This window comes from Lonchura striata, chromosome 1 (genome assembly GCF_046129695.1).
Source record: "Lonchura striata isolate bLonStr1 chromosome 1, bLonStr1.mat, whole genome shotgun sequence".
Lineage (NCBI taxonomy): Eukaryota > Metazoa > Chordata > Aves > Passeriformes > Estrildidae > Lonchura > Lonchura striata.
In genome coordinates, this window is record NC_134603.1 from 64,300,012 (window position 1) to 64,326,178 (window position 26,167).

At 37.6% G+C, this 26,167-nt stretch overlaps 1 protein-coding gene across 1 annotated transcript in view; it reads left to right on the forward strand.

Annotated features, from left to right (window-relative positions):
• Nucleotides 1-22,827, forward strand: part of LPCAT1 (lysophosphatidylcholine acyltransferase 1) — a 64,954-nt gene extending 42,127 nt beyond the window's left edge. Inside the window, exons 10-14 of the mRNA XM_021528730.3 lie at nt 235-360; nt 5,958-6,111; nt 6,986-7,084; nt 10,938-11,076; nt 15,316-22,827. Of these exons, the coding sequence (XP_021384405.2) occupies nt 235-360; nt 5,958-6,111; nt 6,986-7,084; nt 10,938-11,076; nt 15,316-15,500 (703 nt within the window). The 3' untranslated portion in view covers nt 15,501-22,827. The remainder of the gene's footprint in view (nt 1-234; nt 361-5,957; nt 6,112-6,985; nt 7,085-10,937; nt 11,077-15,315) is intronic.
• Nucleotides 22,828-26,167: the final 3,340 nt, after the last annotated feature.

The window sequence follows — 26,167 nt, forward strand, 5'->3', positions numbered from 1 at the left end:
ATTTTTGCCTTGTGTTCTTGCATATTTTCATGGACTCAGTCAAAGCAGATGCTGCGCAACACATCAAATACCATATTTCGTACTCTATATGTAAACTTACTTTTATTGGCCCTTCCTTACAGTTTTTCAGAATAGAGAGCAAAATTGTTAGAGGATTTCTTGCTGTGAAAAAACTAATTATTCTGCTCAGTTTTCTTAGTGTTTTGTTTATAGTGTTTCTTTGCTTTATTGAAGGGCGTTGGGAGTTCCAGTGACGGACTACACATTTGAAGATTGTCAGCTGGCTTTGGCTGAGGGACAGCTTCGTCTGCCTTCAGATACGTGTCTTTTAGAATTTGCAAAGCTTGTGAGAAGCCTTGGGTGAGCATATACAATATCTATATGTAAGGCGCATCTTTATTATATATCTATAATAAAGATCTATATAAAGATATATCTATATATCTTTATTATTTATCTATAGTTTTCCCATCATGTAACAATATTGCATTTATGAATTTAAATTGAATATTGTCGTCATACAATCAGGGGAATGCAGGTGTAAAATTGAAATAGTACTGTACTTCACTTGCTGCTTGCAAGTGAAGTACAGTACTATTTTAATTTTACACCTGAATCCTTATGAGTAGAGTAGATTGTAAAGTTCTTATTTTCCATCTGACAAGTGAGCAGCGTCTGAAGCATTCATTCCTGAGCTAAAAGTCCTGAGCTAAAAGACAATTTCTGAAGAGGATCAGGAATACTGTGGGATTCCTAATATTTGATACAGTTGAGAGTCAATTGCCTTTTTCTGTGACATCTGTGAAGGGAAAACAAATGCTGCCAACAGCAATCTTGACTGGATTAACCTTGTAATAGTGAGGGATCACCCTTTCCCATGAAGGACAAGGTGGTGATTGATCTTTTGGGCAGGCCACTGCCAGATGGACTTTCCAATGCAGCTGTAGGTCAGTGCATGCAGTGTAGGTCCTCTCTTCTTTCTTCCCACAGTGCCATTTCCTGCTGGCTTTACCTTTCAAAAAAGCCTCAGCAAACCTGAACAATTTACATAAACCAAATAGTAGAACTTCCTGCTGTTTTCCAGTTTTTCTCCTGCTTTTCCAGTGATTTTATTGGTCAACCATGAACTAAATGTACAGCCTCATCCTATTAACTCTTGATATGCAAACACCCTTTTTCATTTTCTTGTCTCATCACCTGAAAGTACATAGTTTAATGTTTCCATTGTGTATTTTATTTCCTTTCACTAATTTTCCTTCATCTTCAGCTTGTGTACATAAATGAAAATAAAAAAGAAAAAGCTCCATTGGAGAATAAAGAATGTAGGACAGCACACATCATCGATTCATATGACAAGCATATATTAATCTAGTGTTAGGGCTTCCATCTGAAAAACTTCCATTAGGATAGGAGAGACTTATAAGGGAAAATAAAGATTCTCACTTTGTTTAAAAGGCTCTAAATTTACAGTACTAAGGAAGAAAAACAAGTGAAACAAAACAAATCAACCACCCACGTCTCTTATTATGCAGTTGATAATCCCAGGATTCAGTTTAATCCTCTTGTTAAGTTGTCGGGCTTCTGTCTGCTCTGAAGCTGTTCTTTCAAATTATGCTTTTCTAGGGTTTTGTTCTGGGCTCTGAAACAGTTACATGCATTTGTGAGTGAGATTCACTGCAGTCCAGAAGTTCTCTCTCTGGTATGAGCAATTAATCCTTGGTGAAATATAATCCTCTCTGAATTTGGGCATGTGCCAGTAAGAAGGATATTTTGATGGTATTTTTCTGGCACAATTGGATGAAGATTGTAATACGACTTCATCTCTAATGCATGTTTGATAATAATGTAGTCATTTTGCTGTTTATTCAAAGGTTTTGAGGTCAGGGAGGCATTAAGATCATCCACTAGCATCCCTAAATAACTGGAAGAGAAAATTTTATCCTATGGATTTTTCATCCAGTCTTAATACTTGTTTTTGAGCAATGACATACTTTCAAGGTAACATCCAGATTTAAGATTCCTATAGTAAGGCAAATTCAGAGTTCTTTTTTGTTTAGATTTTTTTTAAATCAACTTACACCTCGGTTTGCTCGGAGTTACTTCTGTGCACATTATGTGCCTACATTCATTATTGTTGTCTGTAAAATGTTCTTAGCCTGTGCTCAGCTGGATGGGATCCAGTCCAGAATGCATGCAGGCACAGCAGTGAGTTCTCATGCTTCATCTAAGGAAGAGCTCAGCCTCTTTTCACAAAGCTGTACAGTTGGCTTGTACCAAACTCTGTGATAAAATGACTGCTTTATCAATTAGATCAATTGATCCTAGACTTATCTTCTCAAATTGTGCATTCATTACTCCTCAAAGAGTCACGTATCTCTTCAGTCTGGTAATTTATGTCTGACCAACAAGCTAATTGCTAAACTATATGCAGTCTATGATATAGCTTTCGTATGTTTTTTTCTCATACATTGTAAATACTTCGCTTCATTTGATGATTTATTCTGTAATTAATTGCCACAGTGTTTAAAGTGAATCTCTGTTTTTACTTCTACTGGATCTATTGCCATGTTCTGGTCATTGAATCTTGTCTGGATTTTATGCCTTACTGAAAACCTCTTTGGATATCTTCTTCAGGAAGCGTTAATACAGTTAATTAAGTCTAGTCTTTGTCTTTTTATGAGATACTTCTTATGAGCTGCTTTAGGGTAGTTGCCTGCTAGGAGATCCTTGTGTTCTGGTTTCAATTTATTTGCTCATATTGTTTCAAGCTTCTGTTTGTTCTCATTCCCAATTATACCTCATCAAGTTGACCATGAGGATCCTTTTAGTCAATGCAGCTGTAAGCTACCAAGAAGATCTGCAAGGACCTCAGGCCTGGTGCCTGTCTATTCTTGCTCAACAGCCTCTACTGTCCACACTACAATACAGTCTTCTGCTCTCAGATTTCTGTCTGAAATCATCCAGACTGTAGGTAGAACTTTGTGTCCCTGGAGTAACAATCCTCACAGCTAACTACCTGTGCTGTGACTTCAGAGTGCTCAGAGGTCATCTGTAACAAGGAAAAAAAACCTCTGGAGGATGTTTACCATCTGCACTTGTGATAAAAGCAATGCTCTCCACAAAGGACGTGATCATGGATCAGACTTGATAGCAGATACCAACCATGGTAGCCCCTGATTTTGTGGATCACAGCAGTGTGTGCCAAGAGTATTCAAGAAGGTCAGTTTTGCAGTTTTTCAGTATACTTGCTCTGTGGTGGCGAGAAGTTGCACAGAAGTACATCAGCAGACATAAAACTGAATGTATTGCACTTTTTTGGCTTAGGGCATGTTTCTCTGTGCTTGCAGTTTCCAGTAGCTAGCTACACGATCCAGCTGTTCTTCCAGCTCTCTGAAGGTTTTTGGCAGGTTCCCAGCATGCAAGAAGTAAGCTTATTTTCAAATAGTCAAATATAGCTAAAACTAGCTTACTTGCTAAAAATAGTGATAATTATACTGTAAAATATTCTACCTTCAGGGATCTGGTTTTCCTTGTGAAGTCTTCTGTGAAGAACTTAATGTTCAGAGCTGTTAATCTTGAAAAATGTCCTTTCCATCTTCATGAACTCAGGAATTCTTCTTATTCTCTTTAGTGTGCACTGACCTAAAAAACGGAGCAAAACAACAGCAAATAATTTTATATATCATAAAGCCTAAATCCTGCATGGAAACTATTAAGCCAACAAACATGACTTCATGAGGGAAGACATTGCTATGGGCTTTCTATAATTTATGGCCTCCATTGGGATAAAACTAACAATTGTAAAGGAATTGGGACTTTGAAACTTTTTAACGTTGGTTCAGAACGTATAAAGAGATTTATACTTGGCATCTGAAGACTTCAGTTTAGCAGCTTAGGGTCATCAACATATTAATGACTTCCTGGTTTTGCAGGGCTGGAGGGAAGTGAGCCCACCTTGGATTCTGTCATATTCACGTTGAAGCAGTTTGCCTCACTGATCCACATACTGCTTTTGAGATTGCCTTACACCTCTTTCTATGTTTACAAAACATAAACTACAAGATGCCTTTAAGATTCTTGGTGAGCTCTATTACTTTCCATACAAGATTTTGCCTTCAAGCTGTTCAGGTTAATTACTGGTGAAGAGAAGATTTTGCAAGTCTTGAGTGCTGCTCACCAAATGAGTGCTCGCTCAGTTCTAGAAGGTGAATTTTGAGACAATTCATTGCAAACAAAATCTCTCTGATCTAGAGAGAAGTGTTACACTACATATTCTGCATCAGTGGGAGCTTATCTCAAGGGAGGATTTAGATGCCAGCTGTCCTCGTGCTACAGTTAAAATCCATTTCAGCCACTACTCTGGGATGTATTATCAGTGGACATTTCTGCATGCAAGAAAATGAGTTCTGTGTGCATCTCAAATCCTCTATGGATTTTTTTTTTTTTTTTTTTTTTTTGTTATTGTTCCTTCTGCTTTTTTACTTGATCGTGGAAAATTAATGTTTACAGAAGTGTGTCTCACTTTTTTCACTGTCTAGGGCTAAATCTTAAGATAGGTAGGGTGGAGGACTTCTGAATGTTCTATAGAAGCCATGGGTTTCTGGAGAATTCTTGCATGTTTAAGTGTTATAATTCAGAAATACAGGTCCTGCCATGGTTTACTTATGACCTATACTGACTTACCAATACGTACTAACAAAAACATGGGAGTTATATTTTTACTTAAAAGTTGTGATGTTTAGGAAGGGTCACTACAGCAAGCGATTGAGTTCTGGAACTGATGTATCAGATCATCTTCCTAGCAGAAAGCTCTTATCTTTTTTCAGAAGCTTCTCAGAATGCTGATATTAAGCATTTTATTCATTCTTGTTACTGAGAGGAAGCTGCTGAGGAGTCCCAGCTGCAGTCTGTGAACAGTTCTGGTGTAAGCTTCTGAGTTGTGTGAATAACTGCTTTTCCTTGCCTGCAGCAGCAAGCAGAACAGGCAACTGCAGAAGGACATTGTAGGAGACTTTAGTGGCATCTTTTGTCTTCAGAGTGGAAAGATGCCAAAGTTACCCTAAATGAGTTCAGAGGAGACCTGATCCAGATCTGCTTGATGTTGTATTAGGGGGGAAAGCTGCTTTTCTTTGCATCTTACCAGCAGCACCATTTATTTTATTCACAGTAAGATTATTCGGTGGGGTTTTTTTTGTTTGAGTTTTTTTGGGATTGTTTTGTTGTTGGCTCTTTTTTTGGGGGGAAAGCCAAAACAGGAAGCTTGTCTTAGGCAAAAAACTGAACAACTACTACGAGTAGATATCTGTATAAGTATAAAGTTGTTCATTTATCAAAGTCTGGTTTTGCAACGGGGAAAGACTAAGGAAATTCTGTAGCTGTAGGAACTGCAGAATTTTGTTTGGCTTACCTCGTTCAACTCAAGACTGAATGTGAAAAATGAGGACTGATAAACAGGATTAACAGTATAATCACTATTACATAATCCCTGAGTTGTTTTTTTTTTTTTAGGTAGGATGCATCATGTCCTTCCTGTTCAGTGACATTAGTAAATTTGGAAATTTAATTGGTTTATGTTACTGTCCTACAATACAGCCATATTCAGGTGACCTAAATTCCACCTAGTTCTCCATGCTTGGAATTTATTAGCTAGTTTTAGACTGTGTTTCTTCCTGTTGAACTGCTTACACATATGGCTTGTAATCAAGGTAGACTAAAGGACATGAGTTTGTCCAGGTTTCTTAAGCCCTTGCAGTAATTCCTGATACAGCTTGAGAACTAATGGGAGCTTTAAAATTACAGAAATACATGATTTGATTATCAAATTCTGTAATAATTCTGAAACCAGACTTTGTAGTGCTTTATACCATAATCATCCATTTTTTCATTTGATATTTTGAAATACGTATTGTTAAAACTGGGTTGATTTTTAAAATGTGCAAAAATAATATGCTTTATAGGCTGAAGCCAGAAACACTTGAAGATGATCTTGATAAATATACTGCCAGTGCCATGAAAATGAAGAATGAAAAGGTTGATCTCAAAGAATTTTCAACCTACTTGGAATTTCCTGTTTCTCAGACATTAGAAAGTATGTTTGCACTTTTTGATGAGGTAAGAAACAACATTAAGTCTAAAAATTTTACTGTTTTTGGTAAACTCCACTTTAGCCTACTTCTGTTTCAACTGAATTCACTGAGGTCTGATTTCTGAACAGTTCACCATAAAATTTGCTTACTGCACTTCTCTTTCAGCAAGGTAAGGGCACCTGTCATCAGCTAAATAAAGCATTCCTTCAGCTAGAACTTAAAAGGAATATCAGCTGGACAAAAACTGTCTTTTTTTTCTAGATGCAAAATATGAAGATGAAGAAAGGTAGGGTCAAGCTAAACCTCTGCTGCTGCTCATTACAGATGAATGCAGTATCTGTTAGCTGATACTTTGTTTACCTTATAAATAAATGACTTGTACTATTACGAGCCTGAAACCTGAAGGATCTTGGCAAATGAGCCAGTTTTTCATTCTTCTGGCAATCAGTCAGAATGGGGAAATGACTATTATCTTTGTCTGGATGAGGTGCTGTCTGAACCAGGAGGTGGATATGTCCACAGTGTTCTCTCTTGGAGCAGATGTCATGTATTCAGGGCTTAAATTAGGGTGCATTGTCCTCTGGTTCTCTGGTTTTAATTTCAGCCCAGTGATTCAGATGGTTTAATGGAAAAATCTTAAATATGCGAGTAAAGGGTGACAGTAGCAGCACTGTCTTCCAAGACTATTTAAAGTCTGACTTTTGACTGAGACTGTGAAAAGAACCTGCAGAGCTTTCACCCAGGTTCTTGTCCTCAAGTGATTTCATTTTAGTGAGACTGATTTTAACATGGCACATGTAACAATCTTTCTGAATATTCTGAATTTTTAGCAACTGTTAGTTATTCATGAAAATTCTCAGACAAATTGCACTATTTTAATGGGAGGTTTTCATTCACAGAATGAAGATGGTGTAATTGACATTCGGGAATTTGTCATTGCTCTGTCAGTTGTCTGTAAGCCATCCAAAACTCTGGAAACAATTCAGCTGGCATTTCAGGTAAGTTGTATTTTCTTGCTCTATGTAGTTTACATATTTTTAGAAATTACTAATACTGGCATTAGACTCAATAGACGTTTCCACATTTCCTTTTAATACTTGATTACATTTTAAAACAATATTAATGGAAAGTTAAATTAAGAGTTCATGTTAATGGGGAAAGCATTACAAGTCTGAATTGTGTAAAATTATGGAAGCTTGCCATTTGAAATTGTTCTCTGTAGAACTCTGGTAGAATCCTTTTAGCAAATTAAGTTTCAGACCTCAAGTCCTTTGTACCGATTCCTCTAAACAAACATTCCGAGTTGTACTTACTACTCTTAAAATGTTTCAATCAAATCTAATTTTTTGAGTTAATATTTTTTTATTTCCTACATGTTAATAGAGATTTTGTTATCTCCTTTTTTCTTGTTAAAATTTTCTTCCCACTTAGTCTTAACCATTGTATGTGTGGTGGTCCTGCGGTCTTTGTCCAGACTTAATGCTTCCCAGAAGTGCTTCTGACCTTGCTCTAGCCTCAGTGGTTTGTTGTAGCATCACCATAGATTGTTAATACAAGCTTTCTGGGAAAGTGACAGCAGCAATGCTTAACCAGTGGGTTTCTGACACCTTGATTTATTACTTTTCAATTAATTTATTTCATATTACTGTTTCTACATACTAACTCTGTTGCATCCTGCATCATCTTTTCCCTTTGCCTTGAATTCCACATGGTCTTCAGTGTTACTGACACTGAGCTGTGCTAAGTCTTGATGCTGTCTTCAGTAGTGAATACATGGAGCTCAGAGCATTCAATTGCATGGTGCTACATTGCAGCCTTATTTTCTGTGTAGTTGTATTCAGGTTCTTCAGCATGACAACTTTAAATATGTGTTGCTGAAGAAATTAGGCTCCTGTGAATGCTTTGTGTTCACCTGTATCATTCTTACCCTTCAGCCAGAATCCAATAAATTTGCCGAAGGAGGAGGGAGCAAAAATATTTATTTCCTACAAATACGGAAAATCTGCCATTAGTAGCTGCTTTATTTATTGCTGCTTTTGAGGGAAAAGTAGAAAGAAAGGTCTCTGTCCTGACTCAGTCCATTTCAGCTATACAGCAGCATAGAAAAACAGGTGCTGTTTGGTCAGCTCTGTCTTCATACTGAAGTGAACAAATTTGAAGTAAATGTAAAGTGGACTTTGGGGAAATATGTTTTTTAATTTTAATAATTTTAATATTTGAATTTTTTTATTTAGCTGTCATGCTTAATAATGTGGAAGTTAATTTTATCATTTGAGAGGAAGAAAAGCTCAGGTTGGATGATTATTTTCTTTCTGGAAGCGTGTGAAGTTAATTAAACTGTTTCTTAGGAAAATTTCTGTTCTTCATCTGTGCTTCACTCCCCGACTTATAATACATAATTTTGAGTCACTTTAACTACAAAATATAAAGTTAGCTGTAAAACTGCAAAGAAGCTTTATGCATGTATTAAGGGGAAGTACTCAGCAAGGGGAAGCTGGTATGGCTCATTTTTTGGAAGGGTTGAGAAAAGTCTCAAACTTAGGAAATTTTGCTTATTCTGGGGATTAAAAAATAAGGAAAGAGAACCTTTTTAATAATTTCCAACCTCCTGCCCTGACTTCACCTACAATAAGATATTCACACAGCTTACCTGGAGCCATTGAAGGACCTTACTAGTTAATGAGTGTATGACTTCTTTCAGGAAAAGCACAACATTTTACTAGCTACAAGATCTCAAAGTTAAAGTGTTTAGTGCATGACTGAAGAACTTGAAAAATAATATCATTATATAGAGTTGTTAAAAAACTGGGGGGAGTGGGAGATCCATGTAAAGGCTGTGCTGCCATTCAGTGAGACCTCCATAGGCTGGAGAGTTTGATGGGGAGAAACCTGATGAGGTTCAGCAAGGGCCAGTGCAGGGTTCTGCACCTGGGGAGGAAAAACCCCATGTCCCAGCACAGGCTGGAGTGTGACCCACTGGAGAGCAGCTCTGCAGAGAAGGATCTGGGACCTTGCTGGATGACAAGTTGGCCATGAGCTAGCACAGCCCTTGTGGCCAGGAGGGCCAGTGGGATCCAGGGGTGCTTTGGGAAGAGTGTGGCCAGCAGGTCAAGAGAGGTGATCCTGTCCCTCTACTTGGCCCTCGTGAGGCACATCTGGAGTGTTGCGTCCAGTTCTGGGCTCCTCAGCACAAGATAAAGAGGTAATGGAGAGGGTCCAGTGAAGGCCACAGAGATGATTTGGGGTCTGGAGCATCTCTTTCATGAGGAGAAGCTGAGGGAGCCGGGGATGTTTTGTTTGGGCAAGACTGAGAGGGGATCTCATTAATGCATGTACATACCTCAGAGGTGGGTGTCAGGACAATGGTGCCAAACTCTTTTCAGTGGTGCTCAATGACAGAATGAGGAGCAGTGGCCATAAACTAAATCACAAGAAGTTCCACCTCAAGGTGAAGAAGAACTTATTTATGTTGAGGGTGGCAGAGCATTGAAACAGACTTCCCAGGGAGGTTGTGGAATCTCCCTTTCTGGAAATATTCCAAACACACCTGGATGCACTCCAGTGCATCCTGCTCTAGGTGACACTGCCTTGGCAGGGGGTTTGGACAAAGAGCAGCACTCTGGTGTAAGTGCTACACCTTCCCTTCCAAACTGCTAAAGAAACTAAAGGCTGTTGTAAATCTTGTCAATATTGTGTTTATACTGACCACCCAGTATTACCTGACTACTTGTTCTGTGAAAATGTAGCAGGTTTTATTAAAGAAATGTCTTGGTCTTTGCCCTATTCCTGTGAAACAGTGTGCAGGTTAGGTGCCAGGGCTCAAAAGGCAAGATTCCTGAATTGAACATGTTTTCTTCCATGGAACTTCAATATTTTTATTCCACTAAGGTGTGCTGTCTCATGGCAACTGCTTATGCTTGTGTGAAAAATACATATTTATGCCTGTTTTGTTCAATCTCATCAGTTCCCACCTTCTCAATGATGTAGAGAAATCAAGAGGAAGTTTCCAAAATTGCACTGTTTATGTGGTTTGATGTTTTTGGTGTTGTCATGTTTGGAAAGGAAACAGAAATATTTCAAAGCCTCTTTTCTCTCACTTCACATTGTATAGGCAAATTAAGTTATTTTAATGGAGCTTAGTGAAGCTGTATTTGGTAGAGATGTTTTGAAGTATTCAGGTCCATTTGTCAGGGTAAAACACTGTATATATGCAGATATGAGTCTATGAGCAATTTCTGATATTTATCAATCTGTCAGTAATAAAGCTAACTCTTTCTGAGTTAATTCTTTAGGACGTAAGAGTATGCAATTGATTGTTTTCTAGAATAAATACTTGTAGAAAATGTATGTATATGCATATATATATGCCTTGTGTCTATGGGGTAAGATTCTCCTGATTAATACGATTTAAATACAGACATTTAATGCAAGCTTGCTTTTGGTCAAAGGAATCTTGAGTTTTACACCTAGCAAGTGGAAATGGTATCTGATTTAGGCTGATCTAAATATATTTCTGGATATTACAGACGGTGTTGGAGCTTAGACACCCTAGCTCAATGGACTGAATATTGTTCTCAGTTATATGTTTGCAAAACATGTTAGTATTTGACAGTCCAGTGGTTAGGACATTTTTCTGAGTATAGCAAGCTTTACTTTCTAAGCATACACAGGTGAACTGATGATGATATTTTTTACCCAGACTAATCTGAAATCTTTAATATATTACATCAGTCTGAGAGTGTCTAGAATTTCTAATACCCGCTCTTTGTTTTGTTTTACTTCAGTGTAGTGCTGTTTATAGGAGTTGGCATTCAGCTTTGCAATGATTTATCTTGCTGTCTTGATTCATAGCTGTACCAGTCAGAAGGTGGAACTGTAACAGAAGAGGATTTAGGTAATATTCTGAAGACTGCCATGGGTGTGTCACAAATTGATGTTACACATCTTTTTAGAGCTGTCGATGAAGAGGAAAAAGGAAAGATTACATATGGTAAGTAGTCTTAACTGCATATGAACTGTCACAAAATGTCAAAGTTGCCAGCACTCATGTTGACAAACAAAGCAGTTAAATTTTTATTAAACTCTACCTTTTTTAGTTGGCTTGGTGAGTTCAATACTGATAACAGGACAGCAAACAAAGTAAATTTACATTTAAAGAAACAAGCTTCAGCTTTGGTATTAAATGCCATGCTTGCATGTTTTCAGTTTTCCCTTCCTCATCAAGTCACATAATATGAGGATTATCTCCTTCAGTGTATTATGTTCTACAACTTCCATGTATGTGAATGCGTATTTTTAAAGAAACCTGCCTTAGCTCTGTCTTGTTTTGTGTCTTGTGTCTGAGAGCAGGAAGTGAGGGGGTTAATTAGGCTGCCTATTCTGTAGCCTGCAGTGTAGGTGGAATGGAGTCGAAAAAGTTGCATTTGAAAAATTGAGACCTGGGTGAATAGATTGTGCTGGGAGTCAGAGTACTTATATGTTACTTCAGATTATTTATGTTTTATGCAGTAAGGTTCTAAATTTAGTTGTATCATTTGAGTATGAGCTGAGTTATTGATAGCCAACATTAAGTATCTCCAGTAGAGGTGCTTATGACATACCCTGTTGTAATTGTTTTCCCGCAGTATGTATTTAATTGGTTAAAATCTTACAAAATAATACATTAGTGTTAGTAAATCATAGCTGCTACATTAGTAATTCCTCTCTTTCAAACATACAGTATGTATGTAACGCTTCAAATACACAAATATTTTAGAGTTACTAAAATCAGTATCATTGCCACTGTCCTTTCCTTTTTGCCTGATTACTGTCTTCTCTCCTCGATTCCTGCTGTACTACCCCTTTCCTTTCTGTGCCTCTGTCACATTCTCAGCATTTCCACATCCATCCTGCCCATTGCCTTTTTCCTGCCTATTACTGTTGCTCCTTGTCTTCCAACTCATAATGTGTGACTCAGCTCTTCCCCCCACCTCCCAATCACCAGCTTCCAAAATATCAGCACAAATCTTAAGCTGGTGAGCATAACAGAATTTTAATTTTGGCACATTTCATTATTTGAGAATAGCTAAATTTGTAGTCATGTACAAGTGAACTCAGACCAGGTCATGTGAGTTACCAAAGAATTCATATTTTAATATTCATCTGTACTGGTGCATTTAATCTGCACTTTTCCCCTAAGTAGTTATCGTATGTTCCCATCACAAGAAATTTTGGACCACCAAGCCACAGCAGTGGCCACTGGTGTGCTTGGCCCTTATTTTCACAATTTTATATCCTGTAGTCAAGAATTGTCTTTTGTGATGGAACACAAAGTAGGTAGGAGGATGGTGTTTAGATAATTTCTTTGAAACTTTCCTTAGCGGTTTTTCTGAGAGAAGTGCTCATTTTACAATAGAAACATATCATTTTAACATATTTGAAAGTTTAATAGTGGGAGTAAATATCCAAGTTAGTAGATAACAGAATAAGAAGTTGTAAATAAACTTCTGGTATTGCATTTCTGTTTTGAAAGTTCCTGCCATAAATATTCATCCTCTTGCCTTTCTTGAGAATATGTGGAACTTCACACATGCTCAATTTGTTGCACTTACTTAATAGAAAGAAGAGGTGAAAAAACTTGCAGACCACACAGTTCAGAAGATACTGTCCAGACAAGTTCTGAGAAATCAAAGCATTGTATATGGTGGAACTAATCTTACTTTGGATATACACAGCAGAGGTCTACTAACAATCTCCTTTCTAGGGTGTTGGAATTTAAAGCAGGAATATTAAGTTGAGATTTGCTTGTGAGAACAATAGATAAAATACCTAAATTATCAAACCTAAATTGCTGCATGCACAGCAAGGTCCTTGAAGCCACAGATCTTTTCTCAAAGGAAAAGCTTAGGTTGCAAGCAAACGGGATAATCAAGAGCAAAATCGAGATTGTGAATCTGAATTGTTGGAAATCTAAATTTTTGTTGCATGGTTGAAAGCTCTGTGTTTGCCAAAGACTTATGTATCAGTTTTCTTACACAGTGTGTAGTTGGCTTAGTTGTTCAGATGCACTTTGCAAAGCTTTTCCTTTTATTCTAATGTAGACAGAGGCAAGATTTATCAGTCTTAAGACATGATTCTAGAGAGTTTGAATAGATTCTCTAGGAGGGCATGTCAAATTCTAGCAAACTCCACCAGCTCTTGATAGACAATTCAGACTGTGACAGTGTTCTAAAGACTGCCTGTCTTGCTGTAGCCAGAAAAAAAGGAGGAATTGGCCGTATTTGGAGTATCTGTATGGATGAAGAATCAGGGAAGGAAGAATTATTTGCTTAAAATAATTATATATTAACCACAGGATTATATTCTTTAGCTTAGTGGAAACAAAAACTAGAGAAGATTAATGAAAACAGAGCTTCCAGGAGAAGTATCAAGTAGTAGGAGGATGTTTCAAGGGTAGGAGAAAAACCTCTTGAAGTTCTTGTAGTACATATGCATACTTAATGCAAAGATCAAGACATGAATCTTAACTCCACTTTGGGTTCTTTCTTTGTGTCTTTGTTTTTAATGGAGGTGGGAAGCAAAATCACCTTTTTTCCCCAAGTCAATGACTGAGGTCATCTTTTCCTTCAGTCTAATGCTTCACAGTTGCTTTCAATTTGAACTCCAAGATGAGACCCATGATTAGATGCAGGAATAGTTGGTTCTTTCTACATGACCTTGTTTCACAGTTCTGATAAATAAGGCAAGTGGGATTCCAAGCACTTTTGATTGCACTCTGCTGAGTACAACTTCAATAAGTATTCTTTAATACTTTTAGTACTTAGTTCAGCAGGACCCAAAATATCAGCTTACTGAGATCTATCCAAAATTTTACTCTGTTCAATTTGGATTGCCCTTTCTTCATTAAGACTTTATCATTTATATGATCCATCAGCCTTTTGTCCATGGAGTTTTTCAACATAGATGGTAATGTTGGCTTTCATGACCTAAACTTCATCAACTTTTGTTGAAGTTACAGGTTCAGAATGCTCTAGATCCACATAGACTGTGGATAAAGGATACCCACTTCTTTGTGAGTGGAAGGATGAAGTTGTCTTTATTGCCTTCTCGTCACCTATCCCTTTGCAACAGTTCAGAGGCAGGGTTGCCCTACAACTTCAGTGCCCCTGTGAGCCATATGGCATTCCCTTGGTCTCTTGCCCTTTGCAGTATTGAAAAATCTCAAAGAGTGCCAGAGAAGGAAAGCTGCAGTATTTCCCTTCTTCCATAACCAGCCCAGCTGTAGGAGGACCTGGGCTTCACTCCTTTGAAAGGCTTCTTCAGGTGTCATCTGCTCTGCACTCCAGGGAATTCACATCATCATCTGATCATGAGCTCTTCTGGGTTAGCGGAGTGAATCTGAGTGGGAGGTGTGTGATACACTGTAGGTGACAGAATTAGTGTAAACATTCACATCCAGATTTTTCTAGTGTCAGTTTACATTATGAATAGCTTCGTGTTGCTTGGTTCCTGTGCAGTATCTTGTGTTTGAATCATGTCTGAATAAAGTCATATGGGCAAATTGAGACAAAGTTTCAGTGTCTGATTTTCAACACAGATTGTTAAGGATGTTAAATTCTTGATGGTAAGGATTCCCCACTCCCCCAAGACCTAGTCTGGCTTTTCTTATTATCATATTATTATACAACACTGAAATCAGGAGTTCTTTTCTGTGCTATAATTTATCTCCTCAATATTATTCTCTAAAATATTGGGACTTCTAAAATGCTGAAATCTTGAAAGCAGAAGGCAGCAATGACAGCTGCTGTTAAGTTGAAGCAAACTATGAGTGCAAAGCATTAAGAGCCATGTTTGCAAAAGAGTTTTAAGAATTTAAGAAATTACTCCTCTTGATGTTCAGTGATCTTCAGCTGGAGGGCTTCTGTACTTCCCCAGTGAATAGTGAAATGTTATGTCAGGGCATGTGGTGCTCATCATGCATTTTAATGCAAATCTGAACCTGTACCACTTCATACAGCTAAGCCCCTGCTGGAAGTGTTTTCAGAGGGCTTAGATAACTCTTTGCAGCATCTCAGCTCTGCAGATGTGGTAAACTTAGGCTGAAAGCTAAAACAAGCACTGGGGATAGCATTATGTTAACTGCTGCTATTTTTTCCAAAGAAATCATGTGATTATATATGTGTAAGTATTCAAATTTAGCATCCTTCTGTTTCAAAGAGCTGATTCTCTGCAACAACTTTTTTTTTCTTAGATGACTTCTACACATTTGCTGTGTTGCACCCACACTTTGCAGAAGAATATCTCTATACTGATCAGATGGGAGCTGAGGGCGGCTTGGAGACTTCATCTCTTTCTGCTCCTAATGGTATCTGTACTGACTTCAGCCCTGACAACAGTGCAGATAGGAGGAAGCCGTTGCAGAAGAAACTGAACTAATACTACAACTGTTACCTTCCTCTCCTGGTGAGAGGGTTGCATTTTCTTGGGATTTTCATAAGTCATTCCAATTATACGGCGAATACCAGTTTTGTGTGTGAAAGTTCTACCTGAATACCATCCTTTGAATCCTTTGTGCTATGTTTAACAACATGTTCCAGGTTACTTTGGGAAAGGTGTTTTTATTTTTTTCAAAGGTCTTTGAAAGGCAAAAAATGTGAATGTGCTTCATTATTAATGTTCATATTTAAAAGGAAGCGGCACAACTTATTTATATTCCATTGGCTAGTTCCATGTACCAAGTGTCGCACAAACTGTGCATGTATAAAGAAACTGTAGCTACTATGGTGTAAAGTGCACTTTGGTGATTAGTGTTTTCCCTAGTTATGGGGATGTTTATTTGGGGCCAAACTTTGCTGTCCATATCTGAATAGGCAGTCTTGTTGATTTTGGTGGGAATTATTCTCTTGAGCAAGGCAAGCATACTTTGGCCCTTTGTTTTGGTTTCAGTGAACAGTTTGGAAACAGTAATAAAAAACTTGCTAAGGATATTTTTTTTTTTTTAATTGCTGAATGAGAAAATTGTTTCTCTTTCCATGGTAGAATGAAAAGGAAAGGCTCCTTATCCCTCACCCAAACACTTTTCTACTATAATCTTCCGGATGCAATTAAACATTAATTATTTCCAAACTGACATACCACATACTGTTTGAAAATACATAACTGAACTGTTTGTGCTTTTCTCTCATAACCAATTCAAATCATGTCTACACAACATTTTATGGGAGCTGTATACAGAGCTATATTTCATTTTGATTTAGCAGGAGTCACAGGTTTCTTTTGTAGCAAGCCTGTACAGATAACATAGCATGGAATATATCATGAAAAGTTTGGTGTATCAGCACAAGTTGGAAAAGGTTGCAGTCACTTCAGAGGCCAAGCCAGCAATAAGTTGCAGAACATCCTGAAGAAGTGCTAGTTAAATCTCTATAGCAACATTACATACTTCATAGAACATATATGAAGCTTAAAATAGTTTAGAGCTGTTTAAAAAAACACCACACTTGTATTAAAAATACATGCTTCCTTTTGTAAAGCCCGATGCCTTAACTGCTGCTGGAGGTCTCAGAGAAAAAAAATAGATTGTTATAAAACTACAGATCTTCATTGATTAGGAAATGTGATAAAAGCCTCAAGGGGTAGGAGGGAGGACTCTGTCACAAAATAACTGATGGCAACTCTGCTTCCAAACAAAAAAATCTTTTAAGTAATTTCTGACTAGTTTTGTAGGGTTTTGTGCATGGAAAACTATTGAGATTAGAGTTTTCCACAAAGAAATTTAAAACTAGATTCGAAAGGGAAGAATTTTAGCAAATTATGTCTGTTTGTACCAAATGCTTTTATAACTATTTTTAAATAGTATGAGGTGTTTTAAAGCTCATTAGGGTATTGGAACATGTCCTTAGAAATCCCAAACTCTATGTGGCAGGTCTCCAAACTGGAACTGGTTTTAATAAAGAGGGTAGGAGGAAAAAAATGTAAGAAAATATGCTTTATGTGGTGGTAATAGTTTAATTTTTGATTAAGCCAAGCTTAACAGGGCAGCAGCAGACTGGCTGGCAATATTTGAATTAAAACTGATCATGAAAAATACAATAAATTGATTGAAAAAATAAGACATATGAGAAACTACCTTCAAGTAGGAATAGTTAGCTGATAGAGGAGGGAGTGAGTATTATTGTGCTATATCTTGAGGCAGGGAAGATGGCACAGAATATGTCAAACTGCACACTGTTAACTCTGCTGCAGAAAAGATGCTTGTGTTAGAGGGGTGCATCAGCATGTAGCCTGTGAGAAGCAGGGTGGTATTTCTTCATTACCAAGATGTGGTAAGGTCTTACCTGAGGTACCTGCTCATACTGGGGCACCTGAGAGAGATGGGGTGTAACTGAATAAAATCTGAAGGACAGAAAGTACTCAAAAAGAGATCAAAAGTATCCTTTAATCCAAAGAAGAGGAGATTGAAGGAAGATGTGAACAGTCTTTAAATATGGAAAAAGTTGCTATAGAGGAAATAGGAACACTCTTCTCCACAAAGATGGTAGATGCTAGCTATTAATTGAAAAGACAAGTTAAGCATTAGGAAAAGTCTCTTACAATATGCCTTATTAAGCTAAGGAGAAGGGTTATTTCAGGTAGGGTGAATGGTCTGCCTTCCTTCAGTAGAGTTTTTGGAAACAGAGAATACAGACAACTCCAATAGAGACACTTGATTTTGCTGATCATGCCCCAGGGTTACAGGGAAATGTCCTTAAGGTCTGTTTTCTCTAATTACACAGTATGTAAGGGAAGGCAGGTGTAGTCTGGACATGTTATATCTCTACAAGACTATGGCATGTGGCTCAAGCTGGCTAAGATACTTATCTTTTGCTTTATATATGAGCTTGGGAATATGAGAATTTCAGAATGCAGGGAATGAGAAAGAGTTCCCCAGCACATGTCTGGAAAGAAGAAAGAGGTAAGCTCATGATCCCGTGGACAGCTCTGAAGTTGAGAGAAGCAAGCTCCAAAGAAGAGATACATTGACCATATCTGTGAAAGAGCAAAAAAAGCTGATTCAAGTTGGCTAAATCAAGTGTGTCTAATTTGCATGTGTGGTGTAACTTGAGGGCCTGTTTTATGAAAGCCCATAGGTTCATTGAGTTTTTATTTTTATTTGTGAGGTGTTTTGTAATTGTGATGAGTGTAATAGCTGTACTTGTGTACAGCTAAGCTGTATGGAGTGCATTGGAGGGCTCTGCAGCCTGTAGTGGATGGGCCCTTAAGCTGGCACCACATTGTGCGATGAAGAGGCACTGAAAGTCCTGTGCACCAGTGAGCTCAGTCCAGAGCTGCTGCTGGAAAAGGCTGGTGGCCAACACAGGTCACAAGCAAGCACTCTTGGTGGGTTAAAACTCATTTAAAAATTGGTGGATTAACTCATTAAAAAATGCCATAAGACAAAACAACAGATTCTGGAAGGAAATGTGGTTCTCCCTCTTCTGAGAAATTACTGAATAGATTAAGACATAATAAGAGGAATGATAGGATGAAGGATCAGCTTGCATGGAAGCATTGTTAGATCACACATCATGTCACAAAAGTTGAGATTAATTAATATAATTCCATTAATTTTAGCATTTGTAATATATACTATTAGACTGCCTTGTAGTGAGAGAGAAGCCAGGTTACCACAGGGTGGTGAACTCAGGTTCTTGAGGGCACAGGCCTATAGCACATTACATGACTGCAGCCATACTCCTGACAACTCATCCATCAAACCCCAGCTGCAGAAGTGTTTCAGTAGTTCCTGATGAGAAGCCTTCTTACAGGCATCTGACTGTGGAGCAGCTGGATTGTGACAATCAATTTTCAGTGACCTGATGCAAAATCTGAGTAGAAGTGAAATCTTCCTTTCCCCATCACCAAAACATTGATATGTAAATGCTTTCCATTAAAATATTACTGATTTTATAGGCAGATTGGTATATTTTAACAGGTAGTATCAACACCCCCTAAATTTACCAGGCAACATAAGCAGATGTAGCAAGTATTTAACTTAAATGGTCCTTATACAAAAAATGCAGGGATGTGAAGGCATTTAACATTTCGGGTGAACATTTTTGTACTCTGAGGTAACACTGCCATCCCTTGCCAGTAGAGATCTTGCATCGACCTGAATTTTTATATATTGTATGAGATACCCAGCCAAGGCATTGGGTATCTCTTCTTATATGCCTGAACAAGTATGTAAAGTTACCTAGAAAACCACAAAATCCAAAATATCTGAAGTTTTGGGGGGTTTGTTTGGGTTGGGGTTTTTTTTAGGTTTTTTTTTTGGTTTTTTTTTTTTTTAATATTTTTTCAAACATAATGAAGCCCCACTAAAACTAAACAAATGCTTGGTAGGTGCAAATCATGTTTTTAAACCACTGTCTCTAGCATGGTATGGCAAGTGTTATTGCAGATTTTTTTTGGGAGTCTGTTGCTGTAACAGATAAATTTAAAATGCTTCATAGGAAATAAGGAAAAACTTGGCTGTACACTTAGTTTTATACTAATTAATTGCACTATATGTTTTAGATGCATTTATTGTAGCTAGAATGATCTAGGTGTGATAAATAGCAACCAGACATGTTGCTAATCCCATTTTCAAGGTATAAATCCTTAGGTCACAGGGTTTGAAAAGGACACGTGCAGGAGGGAAGTGATGCAACCTCTTTAGTAACCCAGCTGCCAGAAGTAAATAGCTAATTGTCACACAGAGCTCTTTTTTAATATCTTCACACAAGCTGAATAACTTTGTTAGCTAGTTTAGGCATTTTTAGTATTTTTATATTCACAAAATGCAGTAAACATTTTCCTGTAGAAGTCATAGTTGCACTCCAACATCTGATAAATTCATAAAGCAGGCTTTACATATTTATGAGTTCCCTGATAAGTTCATCTTTGGTATTACCATTAAATTATTCTTCCATCTTTTGTATTACCATGTGGTAACTATAGCTTCTGATATTAACTGTTTTAGTCACCTGTGCTCTGCTCTTTCAAAAATGGCATCCTCATTAGAGGACAAAATAAAAAAAAAACACAACCCCCCCCTGCAAAAAAAAAAAAAAAAAAAAAACACCAGAAAACCTGTCCTGACTTAAAACATACTAGTTGCAGAACTCTAGTAGCACATGCTGTAGATCTTGTGATCTCAGAAAAAACCTGTAAGCAAAGCTTGGAAAGAAAACAAAATTCTGATTAAAAGTTCTGACCAATTAAGTTCAATTTTTCTTTAGGTCAGAGTGTGAGTGATAAGACTTTCTGAAATGTTGCATTTTACTTAATGTGAACTGTCTGGTTTTTGCTCTAGCAGAGATTTCATGAGTGTTCTAGAAATAGGAAATGACAAATACACTGGCCAAGAGTTCTACATTAGCAAAATTCAAATTCAAAGCCGTATTGAGGCACAGAAGTTCCCTGTGAACCAGGCACTTCAAATAGGTTGCTACTTTTCAGGTATCTGAACTTCAGCTGATTACGAAGACTTAAATGAACAAATTATTCTGAATAAATCACTACAAAATACAAAAGGAAACAATACAAAATGGAAGTAAGAGTTGTCATCAGTGCCGTTGATAATTAGTTACTAATTAATTAAATTATTAATTTATCAGTCCTGCAAAACTGCAAGATCTGTTTCACATATGGGCAGGAAGGCTGATGTGGTCATTCAGGTAATTTTGCTATCCTGACTAGGTAGAATTTAGGCCAGGCAGTCTTTACTCAGAGGTTGATTTCTTGAAGGTGCTGCAACATCCCAATAATGTCTTGGTCACTAGAGTGTAGACAGTGGGATTTTGACTTCTTACCCTGCCTTTTTTCCTTTGAATTATGGAGAAAAGTATTTAAACCGTCACAGGAACTCTGTAGCATCTTCTTACAAGTAAAAACCCTCCAGCATCACCTCAGAGATGGAAAGGTGATAGTTCTGTGGAATAGTTATGGTGGTGAACTGGATATATAATGCTGATCACCATGTATAAATTATAATACTGTGATCAAACTACGTATAAATTATAATACTGAGTTAAAACTACTGAGAGAACACAGCAGCAAACAGAGTCCTTTAGATGGGTTTGGACTTGGGTCTGTGAGTATTTTGTGCATCTCATAGTGCTCAAGTTGAGACAGTTTCTTTCTCTGGGAAACATTTCAGGTTTCTTTCAAGATCCTAAACTACTTTGACTTCTTCAAGTGGAAAAGTGATTTGTTTTGTAGAAAGCAGCTTTTTTTTCCCCAGATGGTGTGATGTGCTTTATCATGTGTAATGTGATTAAACTGAAATGGGTGACACCAAGAGAGCAGAGGATATAAGAGGCTTATAAAATAGATGGTTTATGATTCTGTGAGATACACTGACACATTTCTGCACAATACTTGAAACTACCTAGATTGTCTTGCAAGTTCATAATGCAAAGTCATTTTACTGGTAGTGTGGTGACAGTGGCTGTTTATTCCACTTTCCTTAGCAGGGTGGCAGAGCAGAGTACTCCTGTGCAGGCCAACTTTGGGATATAGATGTATTTGCAGTTTTAAAATGATCAGTGTCTGGGAATAGAAACAGTAGAATCACCCTAGCACTGACTGCACCTCAATAAGTTATTCCTGTTATGTAACTTAGCTCTTTGGGGTACTTTTTTATGAACATGGTTATCATGCTTTATTGTGAGCTAAGTTGGACAGAGCCATATGAACATCAGAGCTCACTTGAGATAGCTTGGGGATCTCAAAAAAGGTGCTGTATGATAATCTCTTGGTAGAGTGTTGCATTTCAGTTTTTTCACTTTGACCAAAAATGTCAGAAGCAAGAGAAAAAAATCATTACTTCTGTAAGACTCTACTTTTGTACTGTCAGTGGGGTGTTATTTAAGAGTGCCAGTTCTGAGCCAAAGTCAGCTGAAGAAAAATCAGGCTGAACTTCTAATTCCAGACCAGCAAGTAGAAAATCCCATCCATGCCCAGCATGGCAGCAAAGCCTTCACTCTGCAGCTGGCCTTTTCCCACAGTAAATAGAAGGATCTTTTCTGCCTCTGGAGCTGGTAAATTCAGTTAACTGTATCCCTAGTTCTTGCTTGGGCTGTCTGTTCTTTGTAGGTTTGTTGCAGCCAGAGGGAGACCCTGCTGCCTCTTAAGCTTAAGTGACATTCATGGACTTTTCTCCCTGAGCCAGAAGCAGCAGGTGAATATTTGAGTCCTGTTCTGGTAATGCTACCCAAAAAGCCTATGTATATTTTAGCTCGTGCCTGCCATTAGGTACAGAACTGCTTTTTCTTTTCATACACTTCAACTATTGCAGGTGTATCCAGGTGACACTAGGTCTGAAAGAGCTTATGAGATTGTCTTGGTTCCTGTGAGCAACAAGAAATTAAATTTAGAAGTATTAGAAGTTTACAGTGAAACCTTAAATTGGATTGACTCCTGACATGCTATATATATATATATATATCACTTTCAGTGTGAGCCTGTTCACTTCCATGCTCCAAATGCAGGATATATTAATGTGATTGCAAACAAAGTCTCCTCGTGGATACTGAAGAAAGCTAACGCTCAAACACTTTTCATCCTACCATGGTACTGGAAATGAAATTCATCTGACAATAGGTTGTTTCTAATTCTATGAATGTATATGGGGAAAACCCAAATACATGTCTTTTATTCACTATCCAGCATGAAGACAATTTTGTATTTTAAATGCTAAAGAAATAAACTTTGAAAGATCTTTTATGGCCTAAGTATATATTTTTTTGTCCTATGTTTTCTTTTATAATGAACTTCAAGCAAAATATTTCTTATATTTCAAAAAGGACATTTAGGTTAGCCAGTGCTGTATTTTCCAGACAACAAAGGCAGTTTTAAAGTCAACATCTAAAAATGAAATTGTATTTTTAAATATATGAATTAGAATTCCTTTAAGTTAAACATGTCTCCTTAGCAACTGTATATACTCAGACAAAAAACAAACCCATTGCAGCTGCTTGTCTCTGTAGTTGTTTGTGTTTGGTGATTTGTTTATATTGCTTTTTCATGTTGCTCTAAGGGTATTAAGAGTCCACGTAAATCAGCAATGTTAGAAGTCAGAAGTAAATTTCTTTAGAAGTGATAGAATTTGTTTCATGGAAGAGGACCCAAAATAAGCATCAGCTAACCTTGTATTATGTACTATACTATTTAAATGTTTCAGCGTTGTGCTGGAAGTATTTGACATCTGTTCAACGGGACCACTTTCTAAACCTTTTTGTAATCCCCAGCATCTGTCCAGGTGTGTGAGACATTTCTAATTTGATGACAGATACCAGTTCATCTTTTTTGAAAAAAAAAGAATGAGTAATCAGCAAGCTGAGAAATAACTCAGAAAAAATAGTTTTGATCTCTGTTGTTGAACTTGCATTGAGGCTATCATTTTTATATTTTGGGGGGAAAAAAAAAGATTGCTATGGTTTTGAACACACTTGAAACTTTAAATGCAAAACTGAAAAAGTTAACACTGAAATGATCACATTTTGGAATTTTCTTGTACTTCTACTGAATCCAAGTTAGGCACTGCCATGAAAAGGATGCTTTTAGCTGGAAACCTGTGTTGACAGAGCAGGAAGCTTTTTTATAGGGACTCACTTGTGAGGTATTACGTGGTTGTTCCATCAGTGGTACAGCTTCTATTGCTGACTTCAAGGTTGCTCAAACAGAGCTGGTGTGTTTAAAGGAAAAAGGTTTTTATTGTAAGAGCCCTTGGATGTGCAGTGTAAATCTGTAACAATATTTAGTGCTACTGGATAGTAATGATCTAAATGACTATTTTCTGCTGTAAATTTCCCTCATGTGGCTCCAACTATATGTGTACATAGACTATTACCTTTGCACTGAACTGACTATATTTCATAAAATGAAGAGCAAAAACAAGTATTGTACTAAAGATGACCATACCTTGTGGCTCCTATTGTGGAAAAACTTTTGCAGAACAAAAGGTATAGCTTCAGTGTTATAAATTTGATTTTTATATTTTTTATTAACATGCATGGAAGACTATGGATAATATTTTTTAAAAATGAACTTGGTTTTTGTACATTTTTTCAATGTTTAAAACTATATGATTTAACATTACCTCTGAATGCCAGTGATCAGTAAATTTTTAAAGGAAATACCTCAATTCGAGCATTCTTCTCTTGTTACTTGTCTGATAGGTTAAAATGGACTATAGGGTGCGATGAAGTGAGCATATGATATAGGTGCTTAAACTGTGCTATAGAAGGTGTATGATGATTTACTGAAAGGGACCTAGATGATACACTACAAGTGTTGAGTGCAGTTACACAATCATGGCTCATTCTGCCCAACTGGACATTTTCCTCATGAATGGCTTGTAAATTAAATTTTCAGCGTGAAGCCAAATTAAAGAATAAAACAAAAAATACTTGGTTTCCTCTGAATTTTTTTCTTTTTTTTTTTTTTAACAACAGGGTTTACAATAAGGGAAAGGATACAAACGATAATTGTGAGTAAGACTGTGTCTGTATATGTTTAGGCATGCTTTGTTGATGTGTGTTCTCTGTATCAGGGTGTGTAGGAAAACAGTATTTGTTTACCTGACAGCTGGGAGGATGAAATGCAAGAGTTCAAAGTGGGAGGGAGGGGTGAAAAAAAAGAGAAAAAACAATATCCATCTGTGACAGCAGTATTGTCTCCAGTCCTATTTTGTGTGCTTAAAGAAAATTGATATATCAAAAAGCATTCAAAAAAGGCACTCCAGAATTCCAGGAGAGTAAGACTGTCTAAATTAGATTGAATTCACTCTGGCTACATTTTTTTTATCCAGAAAACAGACAAGAAGGGATCCAACACTCCAGACACCTGTATATATGAAAAATTTATAATGGAGGGTGGAAAAAAGGCATCCTCTCAGGTCCAGTGGGTGTAAGCTGAATCATTAATATGAACAGTATCAAGAATAAAAATGAAACACTGGGGAAGCTCACCAGGGAAATAACAGACATTCAGGATGATACGAAGATTTCAAGGGAAGACTTGTTAGTGTTTTACTTGTTATTCTCATATTTCAAGTGATGGAGTTGTGGTTAACCTCAGCTGGCAGCTAAGTACTATGTATCTGCTTGCTCACTGTTGCCCCACCCCTGGGGAAGAGGAGGAGAACTGGGGGGGGGGAAAAAAAAGGAAAACCTTGAGATTGACATATGAACAGTTTAATAGTTGAAATAAAAATAATAATTAAAAAGGTAACAACAAAGAGAGGGATAAAACCCAAGAGAAACTAGTTGTGCACAACATAATGACTTACCACCCTCGGACCAATGCCCAGCCCCTCACTGAGCAGTGATCAGCTTCTCCCAGCAACTGCCCCCAGTTTATATACTGGGCATGATGTTTGTGGTGAAGAATATCCCTTTGGACAGTTCTGGTCAGCTACCCTGGACATGCTCCCATCCAGCTAATTGTGCATCTCCTCATTGGCAGGTGCACAATGAGGATGGGATGAGATAGAATTCATCCCACAAATGGGTTTGCCTTTGCCCAAGGCAGCAGTAACCCAGATTGCTTTCCCTAGTGTATTTTTTACATGCATTACAGGAACTTTATCCACTTCCACATGGAAGTACATAGGCCAGCCAAATCGGCAGATCCCCTGGTCTTGATTAACCAGGTGGCCTTTGCTAGATGTGTATCCCAGTGTTGGAAGATCCCACCTTGTTCTGCCTCTTCCTCATGTTCTTGTGGTGACCTGACTTTGTTCTCCTTTACTAAACAAGGTGACTTTTGCATCCATGTCTCCTCGTGTCCAGGGGCAGCCGATATCAGCGTGGGTTGGTTCTCAGGGCCAGTTCCTGTCACTGGGGTCGGAGTACCTGCAGTGCTTGTTCTCTTGTCATCAGATCCAGAGACCTCCCCTTGAGGGTACTGAATAAAGTTGAAGAGGACCCAGTAGGCCTGGCCCAGACCGCAGCATGTTGCAATCATCTGTGTCTCTCTGGAATAGCCAGGGCACCAGCATACTTTTTCCAGATGTTTTACCAGTTTTTCCAACATCTACACTTGTTCAAGGGTGAAGTTCCAATACATTGGAGGTG